Raw genomic sequence first — 14,379 nt, forward strand, 5'->3', positions numbered from 1 at the left:
ATGCTTTTTTTTTGCATCAACTGATATGATTATGTGATAATTCTGTAGTTTGTTGATGTGGATTACACAGATTAATTTAATTTTCAAACATTGAACCAGCCTTGCATACTTGGATAAATCCAACTTGGCCATTGTGTATTATTCTTTTTGTACATTGTTGTATTCAACTTGCTAATATTTTGTTCAGGATTTTTTTATGTCTGAGTTCAATATGTCTGTGAGCAATATTGGTTTGTAGTTTTCCTTTCTTGTAATGTCTTTATCTGGTTTTGGTATTAGAGTTATACTGGTCTTATGGAATGAATTAGGAAGTGTTTCCTCCGCTTTTTTTCTGGAGAATTGGTATCATTTCTTCCTTAAATGTTTGATAAAATTTACCAGTGAAGACATCTGGACCTGGTGATTTATTTTGTGGAAAGTTATTAATTATTGGTTGAATTTTTGTTTATAGAAGTAGGGCTGTTTGGGTTATCTATTTATCTTTGTGGGAATTTTGGTAGTTTGTGTCTTTCAAGGAGTTGTCCATTTCATATAAATTTTCAAGTTGTAGGCAGAATTGTTTATAATATTCCTTACTTTTCCTTTAAGTGTTCATGGCATCAGTCGTTATGACTCCTCTTTCATTTCTGATTAGCCTCGTTTATCAATTTTATTGATTATTTCAAAGAAAGAGTTTCTGGTTTCAACTATTTTCTGTATTGTTTTCCTGTTTTTAATTTCATTGATTTCTGTTCTAATCTTTATCTTTCCTTCCACTTGCTTTGATCTTAAGTTGCTCTTCTTTTTCTAGTCCCCCAAGATGGAAGCTTAGATTATTGACTTTTAGATTTTTCTTCTTTTTTAATATATAACTTAATGCTGTAAATATCCTTCTAAGCACTCCTTTCACTGCACCCTAAAGCCTCACTTTAAGTTTGTGATTTCTGCTATCAATTTTCGTGATCACTTTTTCTTCTCCATATGTTCCTTACTGATGTCTTCCTCCTCTTGTTTCATAGTTGCGTTGCTTTTTATCTGAATATTAATTAGTTTCTTTGAAGTTTTCTTCTGCTTTCTGCATTCTCTCTCTCCTCAAGGTCCTTTTGTTTGTTTTTGTGTGTATGTTTTGTGCACTCTTGTATATGTATGGTATAACTACAATTTAAAAATGAAATAAAAGAAGTAATATGCTTTATTGAATTAGAATGGCATACTATTGTTATTGAAAATTGTTGTGAAGTTTACCTGTTGTCAGCAGAATTATTGTTCCTTTGAAGGTGACCTTTTCTCTCTGGCTGCTTTGTCTTTGGAGTTCAAAAGTTTTACTGTAGAGTGTCTAAATGGATTTCTCTTTATTTATTTCTCTTGTTATAATGAAGTGTCTGTATTTGTTGAGTTGTGTTTTTCATCAATTCTGGAAAAATTCCTAGCATTACCTTTTTAAATATACTTGTTCTGTGCTCTCTGTTTTCTTATGGAACTCCATTCTCAGTCTGTGATCCATGTCTTTTTACCTCTTTTTCATATTTTCCTCTTCCTCATCTGTCTGGGTTGTGTTGTAAGTAATTTCTTCGGATAGATCTTCCAATACATTCAGTTCTCTCTTAAGCTCTGTCTAATCTTTTTAACTTACCTTTAAAGTATCCTTTATTTTTCCTGGACCGCAGGTGTTCTCAGTTCATGGCAACTATCATAAGTGTAAAGCTCTCTCATTTGTTTGTTGTCTTTTATCTGTCATTTCTTACTCCTATTCATCACTCCAGGCAACCATTCAAATGTATTAATAATGTATTTTTTTGTTTGTATGTATTATTGCAAAATTTGGTGTGTGTGTGTGTGTGTGTGTGTGTGTTACAAAACTGTTTGCAAGAGATTGGAAGTGAAAAAACAGTGATTCACCATAGACAGTTTGAGGAACATTGCTGTAGAGTAGAGTGTTCCACCTTCTGGATTTAGCTGATTACTTTCTTTTGGTGTCATTTAACTTGTCCCTCTATGCTTGAATTTCCTATAAACATGCATTTAGTTCTAAAAGCTTGATTAGATTCCAGTTCTCTCTTTTTTTTTTTTTTGCTAGAAATACTTTATACATGATGATGTATCTTCCACATGATGCACATGTTTGGTTTGTCCATATTTATTGATGGTGAAATTGATCACTAGATTCAAATGTGTTGTATTCATTCCACCATTATAGTTATAACTCTCCAACCTTTCATATAACGTTTTTAACATCCATTCATAGCTATTGCCTACTCCATTTATTGCATTAGGAACTACAAAGAGATGATTTTTAATATCCTATATTTATTAACTGGCATTCTTTTCTAAAGAACTTTGCTTTCACAACTATTTTGTTATCCTAAAGCACATTTTTAAAATAAAGGACAGGATAAATTCTTGGCACTTTTCCCTTAATGTATCAATTTCAGAGTAATGAGTTAGTGCTCTAACAACACTCCAATAGGTGGTGTTTTTTTGTTTGTGCTTTTAGTATCATTATGATCTCTTGTTTTTTATTGTTGTTGTTGTCGTTGTTTTTTTAGTCTATTTGATTTTCATTCAATCCTCTGCAGCCTTCATTCATTTGAAGTTCAATTGTCCCATTTAAGCCAGTAGGAGCCCTTCAACTTGTCTGTCTCCTGTGCCCTTTCGATATTATTCCTTTAGTCATTGATAGATTCCTTCAAGGTGTCTCGGGCTCATTTGGTGGAGTTCCTGCCACAGATCAGAGGTTCTTCTACTTTATTCATAAAACTAACTTTTAGTTTTCTTGTACCTCTCCCTTGTATATTTGTTTTCTATTTCTTTAATTTCTGCTCTTAGCCTTAGTTTTCAGTCTTCTTTTCTAGTGTAAGCATCTAAGGCTCTAGACCAGGGGTGTCCAAACTGCGGCCCGCGGGCCAACTGCAGCCCACAATCCATTGTTAATTAGCCCAGCAAATTCCAAAAATATACTTAGTTTACTTAAATAAACCAGGTGAGGCAATACGTACTTCACCTCGCGTGAGTGGCCCGGCTGTTTGTGTATTTTACCGCATACAGCCCTTGGTAAAAAACATTGAAAAAAGTTTGGACACCCCTGCTCTAGGCATTTGTGAGAGTACCACTTTTACTGGTCTCACAAGTTTTTATATGCAGTATTTTTATCTATATGTAATATATTTTACATTATTTCATACATGGTACTTATAACTATTTTTAGCTTTCAATTATGAATTTTTCTTTGACCCCTGAGACACATGTTTTAAAATTTGCAATAGTTTATATATGCATATTATGTTGTTAGAGTTGGTTTTCGTGTCACTTTTTTGTATATATATGTGTATATATATATATATATATATATATACGTATATATATATACGTATATATATATACATATATATATATATATATAAAGAGAGAGAGAGAGAGAGATTGAGAGAGAGAGAGAGAGGAAAATTCCCCAACTAAATTGTAGATGCCTCAAAGCAATACTCTTAAAAATCATTTGTGTGTATTCGCTGACTATGTTTTTTTGGCATGCAGTAGATGGCATAATACTTACATGTTAGAGAATTAAATGAACTATCATACTTTTTATTTTCTAGGTACACAAGAATTAAATTCTGAATAAGCCTACAAGTAGGATGGATAGTTATTTTAAAGCAGCAGTCAGTGACTTGGACAAACTCCTTGATGATTTTGAACAGAATCCAGGTTTGTTGGGTTTTCGTTTTTGTCACTAATGGAATTTTAAAATGTCTTTAATTCAGTTATCTCATATATAGAGTACTCTTAGCAAAATTAGGTTTCAATTTTGATTACATGGTTATATCTTCTGTAAAAGGTTCACTTGTTTCATTTTAATATATTAGTTTGTTGTTATGCTAAATGGAACCAATAGCTAGAAATAGAAGTAAGGAACCTAGAAGTTTCTCGCCAGATACAAATTTAGTTAAAAGAAAGACATTTGAAACCAACGTAAACCAGCTAAAAGCAACTTGAAAGCTCTACATAAATTGGTATTTCATTACCATGAGAAATGGTATTTTGCTTATCTTAGAATGAAGACTAGGAAACTGGAGGGTAGAACAAAGAAGTTAGATTGCTTTTCAGCTATTCCTTAGTCTGGTTTTTATATTTAACTGAGTTATTTTGAGTGGAATTTCTGTCATTTTATGACGTCCATAGTCAAAAGTAAAAACCCCAAGTCTTTAAATCAAAATAAAGATAATTTTGGATGTTGTTATCATTTTGCAAGAGCAATGTATCTCTACTCTTAAAAAAAGGTTTAGTTAGCTTGAAAGTCTTAGAAAACATAACATCTTTGTAATAATTTTGATTTGGGTCTCCTGAATGACATTGTATCTTTATTTTAATTAGATGAACAAGATTATCTCCAAGATGCACAAAATGCATATGATTCTAACTGTTCGGTTTCTTCAGAGTTGGCTTCCTCACAATTAACTTCACCGCTACCAAAGGATCAACAGTGCATTAATTGTCGTGCCTCATCAGAAACATGCTATGAAACAAATCATATTTCAGTGAACGAAAAAGCACGTGAGGGACTAACTTCTATACAAAATGAAAAAAATGTCACAGGACTTGATCTCCTTTCTTCTGTGGATGGTGGCACCTCCGATGAAATCCAGCCTTTATATATGGGACGGTGTAGTAAACCTGTCTGTGATCTGATAAGCGACATGGGTAACTTAGTTCATGTAACTAATAATGAAGAAGATATTAAAAAATTATTGCCAGATGACTTTAAGTCTAGTACAGACTCTTTGATTGGATTGGATCTATCTTCAGTGTCAGAAACTGTTTGTGTTTCTTCAACAGACCAAGGTAATAATACTGTCAGAGAGGAACAGAATGATGGCAACTCTGAATTACAAAATAGAGAAATCAGTGGAACTAAAGAATTGGATATAAATGTAGATACAACAGTTTCAGATTCATGTAATTATGATGGAAAAGAAAATTTAAAGGATGTAAAGATCTCTAATCTGTTAGAACCAGTTGTTGATTTGAACATGCCATCTGCCTTGACTCAACAAAGTTCCAAAACGCTTGATGCCAAAGATAACCCACAGCACAAGAACCAGCCGTGTAAATTAGTAAAAGCTGATGGCTGTGTGGGAAAAGAGGAGGTACATGTGGCTGTCATCGCTGCCACAGAATGTTTAAAAGAAAGAGGCAGCCCAAGTGCTTTGGCTTGCAGTCTTCCAAAGAATGAAGGTTTATGTTTAGATGGTTCAAATTCAAGAGACAAAAATGTCCAATTACCTGACTTCTCTCAAGAAGATAGGACTGCTGTATTTATAAAACAATCTGCAAACGAAGACTCAAATTTAGATCTTAAAGATAAAGATGTAATCCAAGATTTCCCTTCGACTTTACATGCTTCAAGTGAAGGTACACACTCCTCACTGTCCTCTCTTCCAGTGCCTGGGTCTTTGTGTGGGTCATCAAACGAAAGTAAAGTGCATGGTGATAATTTACCTCAGAATGAACATAAAGATAATATGCAAGAAGCAGTGACTGTGCATGAAGAAATACAGAAGAGTGATATTCTAAGTGCGGAACCATTGAAGGAGACTGATCTTTTGAAACAGGAAAAATGTAAAAGCATAATTCTTCAGCCATTAATTGAAAAGATAGGAGATAGAAAGGTAGATCTTGACCAGACGGTAATCAGAGTTGACTCTTTGGATTATTCTGATAACACTATTTCTTCTACAGTTGCAGAATCTCAAGTGGAGCTTTCTGGTGCTAATGCTCCAGAGTCTCTGGATCATTATGAAAGTCACACTTTTTCAAGCAATGATGTGGATGGGCAAGACTTAGATTACTTTAATATTGATGAAGGCATAAAAAGTGGCACACTAGTTAGTGATGCCGAACTTGATGCCTTTCTGAGTGAACAGTATCTTCAGACCAGTAACGTAGAGTCATTTGAAGAAAATGTAAATGACTCAAAATCTGAAATGAATCAGATAGATCTGAAAGGCCTGGATGATGAAGCAGGAGCTACTGGGGAAAGTCCTGGTGTTAATATGATTTGTGAAACAGTTGATAAACAAAATACAAAAGACAACGGTGGCCTTTCTTTAGGGGAAAAATGTACAATTCCAATCGAACAAGCGTTACCTAGCAGTAAGTCTGAGATTACAAATGAATTATCAGTCTCTGATATTAACAGTCAATCTGTTCATGTTGGAGGAGCCAGACCTAAGCAGTTGTTTAACGTTCCATCAAGAACAAGGAGTTCAAAGGAACCAAATAAGCTGGATGTTCCAGATATGCCTGAAAGTGACCCCAGCGTAACAAATACCATTGATCGAAATACTTGTACTACAGATTCTACAACGGATCCTCAGGTTAGCTTCAACTCTAATTACATTGATATAGAAAGTAATTTTGAAGGTGGATCCAGTCTTCTAACTACAAATGAAGAATCTTTATCTGCAAACACTTGCAAAGAAAGCCTGGTTTTGGGCCAGAAACAACCTACTTGGATTCCTGATTCAGAAGCTCCCAACTGTATGAATTGCCAAGTCAAATTTACTTTTACAAAACGGCGGCACCACTGCCGAGCATGTGGGAAAGTAAGTTATACAAATCTTTAAGTCTTTTATTCTTTTGAGACATTTTAAATGAAATTTAATGTGACAGAAAAGCTGATTAATAGATGATTAAAAGATTCAGTTCATTTAAAATGATGGTTTTTCACCTACATGGAAATATATAAAACATTGTCATATTACAGATTGGGTGAGAGTTGAATACATGTCACGTTGTCATGGGTATTACCTACTGTCCCGGGAAATGAGGAACACTAATTACTAATTTTTGTGAAATCTGAGATTACGTGTCCTTAACCTGTCTAACCTTGACACATCAGATGTTCCAAATTCAGCCGGATCCCCCTTTGTCCTTGAGTGCTTCATTTCAAGACCACTCTGCTTCTAGTGTTGTGGTCTGTACTCAGGGAAACACTCACAGAAAAGCAGATGGCCTTGTACAAGGGTCAAAACACTGAAGCTGACCTCACTTGCATTAAAACTGCCGTAATCGTCTATAAACTCCCAAGAGTTGGCTATAAAATTAAAATGGTATTCTTTAGTCAGCGTTTTTTAATAATATGTTGGTGCCAGATGAACCCTACTCTTAGAAAACTAATAATATTGTACTTTTAAAAGTTTTGACTAAGAACTACAGAAAGCGTTTTAAATTATGAACTTTTTCATTAAAGACAATTTTGTTCTCTTCCAATGAACAGAATGGATTTAAAGGAATTTCCTTGTCAGGTATGATTTTAAATTGCAGAAACCTCATTTAAGTTATAAAATTTAATAACTGCCTATGATTATAGTGATTAAAAAAATTATGTAATGAGAAAAAATGGCTTTTGGTTAATGAGATTTTGGGTGTCCCCTCCCCCTACCTCCAGTAGGTATAAGAATGCTTGAAACAGAATCAAATTTGATATTTTATTCTTTATAGGTATTTTGTGGTGTCTGTTGTAATAGAAAGTGTAAACTACAGTATCTAGAAAAGGAAGCAAGAGTATGTGTCGTCTGCTATGAGACTATTAGTAAAGGTGAGTAGTAACCTGACATATTTTCTTTCAGTAATTGAATATATCTTAAAAACAATTGGATTGTGACAAAGATAAACTTCTTTATTTTCTTAAGGCGAGGACCTAGTGTTGACTTATCTGGCTTAGGTGGGACATCCCAAGGCTTGGTTTCTCTTCTTTTTGTTCCACTGTCACAATTAATACTCCCAGTCTGGAAAGGAAGCATACAATTTCTGGAGTGGCAGTTCATTAACTTTTAACAGGTACCAAGTCCCTAAATGCTGCATTTCATCTGCCTATTGTTTTTGCCATCACCATTGTCATCGTCATCATTTTAATCTAAACGTTCATAGAATACCTACCAGTAAATAGTGTTCAATCTTACATAGCAATAGCACAGGCAAGATAATAGTTCCCATCCTTTAGAAAGTTGCAACGTAAAATGGGAATAAAGATAAGGTAGTAATATCTATGACTTTATAGATAAATGTATAGGACTGCCACACTTTTTGCCCATTTTTGTCTCATATTTTTTTCCCTTCTGAATTTTCGAATTTTGTTTGTATGTGGTTCCCATTGTTTCTCTGGCTCCCTAGCTAGCTACCATTATCAGCAGTGATCTTAGTGGTCTTATTTGAGTTCTCACAGTTGTGTGTGTATGTGTGTGTTTTGTGTTTTTTCCCTCAAATACACGTTTGTTCTTTTGAGTACTTCTTGGTGGCATTTTCAAAAATTTGTTGACAGTTTAATTCCCAGCAAATATTACTTGGGACTTTTTAAGACCAGGCCTGTGCACTAGCTCAGGCACTGCTTCCTGGTAGCCAGGAGAATAAATACCTGATAATGATTTGTTTTTCTCTTTTGAATGAAGATAAATTTTTTCAGCAGTTCTCCAAAAAGCTCTGATGTGAGTCTGTTAGCCTGAGGTAAGCTGCTTTACTCCCTGCTGTTGACCTCTGTTCTGGAAGATAATAGAGTGTAAATCTTTTTATATTTCCGTTACCACCATTGTATGAAGAGATTAGTTTAAGTGCTTATAGTTGTTTTGTTTTTTCTCAACGTTATTTCAATAGCCTAGAAGACCTCTGCTGATGCTGTTAACCAATGCAGCCTGTAAGAATTCAGAAATATTAAAGCAAGCTCCCACAAAATTATCTCTCCCCAGTTAAATAAGTAGAAAACAGCTGTGAAGTTTTGAAACGTTTTGAGTTGACAGGTCAGATTTTTAGGTGAACATTAAAACATACTCTGTAAGACTCCAGAAGGGGAGAAGATAGAGTCATTGAAGAGACTCAGTAGGGTACTGAGTTTATTTGATTTATCAGAGAAAATATTTTCAAATGGATTTGTTTATTTATTTTTATTCTATTTTGATACCTTATAGCATATAATTTCATTTATGGTTCTCTTTGTCCTTAATTTACACACCACAAGAAAACATAAATAAAAGTTACTTTAACATCTACTTTAGGGTTGAAAATGAAAGATCATTTAATGTTATTAAATAAGAGAAGAAAGATGGCTTAAGGGTTGTGAGACACATTCCATGAAGGATTCGAAGGAAAAATAGTTCGAATAGAGATTGTGGATAATGAGAAGGTGTGATGAGACTGTAAATTTCAAGGAAGCAAGTGAGTGCTGTTAGGTTGATTAGGGGCAAGTTGGAAATTACTTTAAAACCCAGCGTAAGGTGTTTGGATTTCACTTGGTTAGTGGAAGCCATTTCGTGAGAGTGCTATCATTTAGTCTTACTTTAAGAAGGTTAGTTTGGTAGTGGTAGCTTTTATAGCAAATCAATTTGGAGATATGTTGCACGGAGAGCTGCCAGTGCTATTCTATGTTATTTAGGTGAAAAAATCATTCAGCAATATTCAAGCACTATTCTGCATTTTGGGAGTTCCAGCTGAGAACAAAATAGACATCCTGTTCTCATGGAGTTTACTAATGGGCGAGAAATGGATGGACAGTAAGCAAAGAGAATATCAGATGATGATAATATCGTAATTGAAAATAAAAGAATGCAAGATAGTAACAGGTTGGTGGCAAGAGGCAGTGTTTTTATAAGATGGCCAGAGTAAGGCTTTATGATAATAGGACATGTAAGCAGAAACTTGAAGGAGGTAAGAGAAGAAAGCTATGTGAATATCTAGGGGAAGAACATTCCAGGCAGAGGGAACAAATAAGAGCAAAGACCCTAAGCCAGGAGAGCCCTGGGTAGCTGGGTCATAATGAGCAAGTAGAGTTGTAATGAGAGATGAGGTCAGTATCTGGGAAGGCAGAGGAGGCTGGGATGCAGACTGTTGGGGTCTTGTGAGCCATCGTAACAACTTAAATTGTCACTCCACTTGGGAAATCATTAAAGAATTTTAAACAGAGGGACAATATGATATGATTTATGTCTTAAAGAATCACTCTGAACTACTTTAGAAATAGACTCTAGGGGTACAGGGCAGAAACAGTCACATTAACAATGATTTTCTATAGTAGATATCGAACATAAGCTAACTATAATATTGAAAAAACTAATGGGTAGTGTATACTGAACTGGAGTGCTGTGAACTAAAGTCAAGACATCGTCTTTTTCAAATGCCTCTTCTTTTTCTGGCTAAGCCATTGATTTCTCCTTACAACTTGAACAATAGAATATATATCATACAAAGTTCAAAAACGTCTGAGATTTGAATATTATTTTTTCCTCCATAATAGCTCATGCATTTGAAAGGATGATGAGCCCAACTAGTTCTAATCTTAAAGCTAATCATTCTGATGAATGTGCCACGATCCAGCCTCTTCAGGAGACCCAAACATCCACCATACCTTCACCCACAACGTTACCAATCTCAGCACTTAAACAATCAAATGTTGAAGGTAAGTAGAAGAAAATGCTGTGTCTTAGACTAAAGATAAATTATTAAAACAGAAATTTTCTAGTGTTGACAAGGTCTAGTGAGGAAAGAGAAACCAGACTAGATACCAGAAGGAATTTAATACAGGGAACTGGTTATGCACGTATGTAAGAAGGTGGGAAGACCAAAGGAGCACACTGAAGATGACTCGGAGATTAGTAATCGCAGGAGGCAACCCCCACCTCAGGGCTGGTGGAATGAAAAGTGAGAGGCAGTAAAATGGGGGCACACGCAGTACAGAGCATCAGGAGGTGCCTGGTTCTCAGACCTGGAATTCAGGGCTCGGGGTACCATGTGGCTGGTGCTGTGACCTGTCTCTGGGGGAACACCAAGAGGCAAACACTAGAACCATCAGGGGCCTGACAGAGTTAGTACTCAGGTGACTGAGGAGTGTTCCAGGGTGGAGGTAAAGGAGTATGACATGCAGCTACTCGTATGTCTGGTGGTGCAGCTGCTTCAAGAATCCTGGCAGGAATTAGAAACAGAAAGAATTTCTTCTCATCCCACTTTCCACCTTCCCACCAGTGCCTGCCATTGGTGGAACCTGACTAGAGCCAACTAGCAAGGGGGTCTGGGAGTTGCACTTTCCAGACTTCCAGCCTGGCATCAGAGACAGACCATGGTGGAGAAGAGACCATTGGGTTTGAGAGACAGTGGGTAAATAACTGGCATATCTCCTTTCCTTTAAAATATGTTTTTAAATGTATATTTTACCACAACAAAAAATGTTTTTTTAAATCTGTGTTCCTTTTTACAACCTGTTGTAGTTTAGGATCTTGAGTCAAGCCTGTGTGCGTTAAAAAAATTTTTTTTTTACTTTTTCAATTACAGTTGACATATACAATTTGATATTAGTTTCAGGTGTACAACATAGTGATTAGACATTTATATAACTTAAAAAGTGATGACCCTGTTAAGTCTAGTATCCATCTGAATCCATACATAGTTATTAAAATATTCTTGCCAATTTCCCTGTGCTGTACTTTATATCCCTGTGACTATTTTTATAATGGCAATTTGTACTTCTTAATCCCTTCACCTTTTTCACCCATATCCCCAACCCCCCTGCCATCTGGCAACCATCAGTTTGTTCTCTGTATCTATGAATTTGTTTCTGTTTTGCTTGTTCATTTATTTTGTTTTTTAGATTATACATATACGTGAAATCATATGGTATTTGTCTTTCTCTGTCTGACTTATTTCACTAAGCATAATACCTTCCAGGTCCATCCATGTTGTCGCAAATGGCAAGATTTAATTCTTTTTTATAAGCCCATGCACATTTTTAAACATAAACTACTAGTCTATAACAGGCTAGAAAATAACTGTAACTTGGTTAAAGGCAAATTCAGATACTTCTAGCAATTTTTTGGACTTTATCTCTCACTTAATAGCTATTTTCCATTTGTCATTATAACTTAAATAAGGAGATGCAATATATGTGGTTGTATATAAAAAAGCAAATGAATAAATTTTCTTTTAAAAATATTTACATATTGTTATATTGATGTCCTGAATTATTAAATTATAAAAGAATTGCAGATATAAGAAAGATACCTTATTTAATAGGTGCACCCATATTGCAAAGATTGTATCTGATTCTGGTTTTTCCATTGTCTTCTGTATTATCTTCTGAAAGGTAGATATAGATCTTTTTGATTTTTATGTTGTTCTAAAATCTTCCGGCAGCAATTTTCATAACCTGCCTCTATAGATGCTTTATAACAAAAGAGAACAAATATTATGCTGATATCTTGTTATTTCTTCCAAATATGGGTGGAAAATATAAATGCTAATAAAGTTTAGTATCTACTTTATAAGAATGAAATATATTACACATCTCTTGTTAAATAAATTAAAAGTAAGAAATGACCCCTGATGCATAGGTGATCCTGTTTCCTTTTTTAGACATTTTTTGTCTCTTTCTGTGCTTCATATGTTTTTCTTTGCTTATCTGCCATGCTCTGGTCTAGTCCATTTTTCCCTCTTGTGCCTTAGTCCCTAAATTTTATTCAGTCTCCACTCCACACTCACAAACGTAGTTTTATAATAATATAGGTTTTAAACCTGACCTGTGTGTTTTTAAGATTCAACCTCTCCTGTCCACTCCTTTTCTGAGTATGTTATTCCCAGGGTCACCCTGCCTTTGTGTGAATTAGAAAAAGACTTCCACTCTGGGTAGATGAATTACATAAGACCATTTCTCTAGGCCTTTGCAACCCTGAGGATGCAGGGCTTGACAGTGGATAGGAAAAGCTTTGGAAAACATTTCCTGACCGATTTTGTATTAAATCATTGCAATATTGTCAAGTTAAAATGTTTTACTTTTTAAATCGAATCTAGGATTATGCTCCAAAGAACAGAAGAGAGTATGGTTTGCAGATGGTATATTGCCTAATGGTGAAGTTGCAGATACAGCAAAATTATCATCTGGAAGTAAAAGATGTTCTGAAGACTTTCTGAGTCCTCTCTTACCAGATCTGCCCTTGGTAAGGAATCTAAAGAATGACTTGTTAATTAAATAAAATTTTATTTTGTAGATAATTCCTTGTGTGATTATTAGAGTGCTTTTTCTTAATGCTGCAAGCTTCCTAAAATGAGAAATATATGATGTAGTGAATATATTTTAGATTTTACCTTTTTCAATGTCAGTTTAAGGCAATGATTCTCAAAAATTTGTTTCTTAATACCCCTTTATGCTCTTAAAAGTTATGAGAATGCCAAAGTACTATAAGTTATGTGGTTTACACCTATTGATAATTACTGTATTAATTTTTTAATTAATTAAAAATAAACTCATTATAATACAAATAATATTTTTATGGAAAAAATTCCAAAACAAAAGTTTAGTGAGAGGAGTAACATTCTACATTTTTGGCTTAATGTCTGGCTTAATAGAAGACAGACTCTCACATCTGCTTCTATATTCAGTCGTTTTGGTTAAATTATATGAAGAAAATTCTAGGACTTCACTAACTCCCTGAAAGGGTCTTAGGGATCCTAGGGATCCCCAGACCACATCTTGAGAACTACTGGTGCCTTGAAATAGAACTGAGATTTAGACTAATGTGTGTTTAATGATTTTCAAACATTTAGAAAAGTATCTGATGGTGGTATTTGTTTGCATTGACAGAAGTGTGCTAAGTGTTAAATAGAAGATACATAGTATAGAATCCCAGCCCACTAAGAATTCTCATTGTAAAGTAGCTAAATACTCATAGAAGCAAGTATTAATCCTTGAAGTGGCAGTGTTTTTATTCATTAAACAAATATTTATTGAGCATCTACTCTGTGCCAGTTACCTGGTTTATCCTGGGTACACACATTAGACAAGATGGATGTGTATAATGCTCTGTTCCAGTTCACATACCATATGTGCTGTCTGTCAGTAAGAGTCCATGAGCTGGATTTTACAAATATCATAATTACTGAAAGTATGTTTTTTAGTAATATTTTAACAAAATCAATATTTTAACAAAGTGAAAGTTCTAAATACGGTAGTAAGTATTACTTGAGTTTATAAATGATTTTTCATTTAATACTGACTCAGGTTTGGCCAATCTAGAAAGAAAGGGGCTTTATTGAAGCAGACTTCAGGTGTAGTTTATTCTAGCTGGTTACTGTTGTGGACTATGTTTACCACTCTGCTTCCTAACCACTCTCCTCCCTGTTTCCCCCCCTTTTTCTCTCCCTTGCTTGCCGGAAGCTTTTTTGGCTATCATGAGAAGGAGAGGCTTAAGTTGAACTAAGCTTGCTTCCTGTGTGATGTGGTACAGGATCCTGGAGTTCTCCTTTCTTCCTCTTTCCAGTCTATAAAATTAAAGTCATTAATACCTACCCTGGGCATACAGTAAAGCTAAACCTTATGTTCCTTCCTGAATTGAAAGAAGCAAAACGGTACTGTTTCTTGGGAAATTTGGC

At 34.8% G+C, this 14,379-nt stretch overlaps 1 protein-coding gene across 3 annotated transcripts in view; it reads left to right on the forward strand.

Moving 5' to 3' along the window:
• The window catches only part of ZFYVE16 (zinc finger FYVE-type containing 16), a 60,002-nt gene that overhangs the window by 27,980 nt on the left and 17,643 nt on the right, over window positions 1–14,379 (forward strand). For all 3 annotated transcript variants that reach the window (XM_033111103.1, XM_033111101.1, XM_033111102.1), the window contains 5 exons: window positions 3,573–3,681; window positions 4,348–6,578; window positions 7,477–7,573; window positions 10,259–10,420; window positions 12,802–12,947. In XM_033111103.1, coding sequence (XP_032966994.1) covers window positions 3,612–3,681; window positions 4,348–6,578; window positions 7,477–7,573; window positions 10,259–10,420; window positions 12,802–12,947 — 2,706 coding nt within the window. In that variant the 5' untranslated portion in view covers window positions 3,573–3,611. The remainder of the gene's footprint in view (window positions 1–3,572; window positions 3,682–4,347; window positions 6,579–7,476; window positions 7,574–10,258; window positions 10,421–12,801; window positions 12,948–14,379) is intronic.

The sequence above is a fragment of the Rhinolophus ferrumequinum genome, chromosome 7 (assembly GCF_004115265.2).
Source record: "Rhinolophus ferrumequinum isolate MPI-CBG mRhiFer1 chromosome 7, mRhiFer1_v1.p, whole genome shotgun sequence".
In the NCBI taxonomy this organism is placed as follows: domain Eukaryota; kingdom Metazoa; phylum Chordata; class Mammalia; order Chiroptera; family Rhinolophidae; genus Rhinolophus; species Rhinolophus ferrumequinum.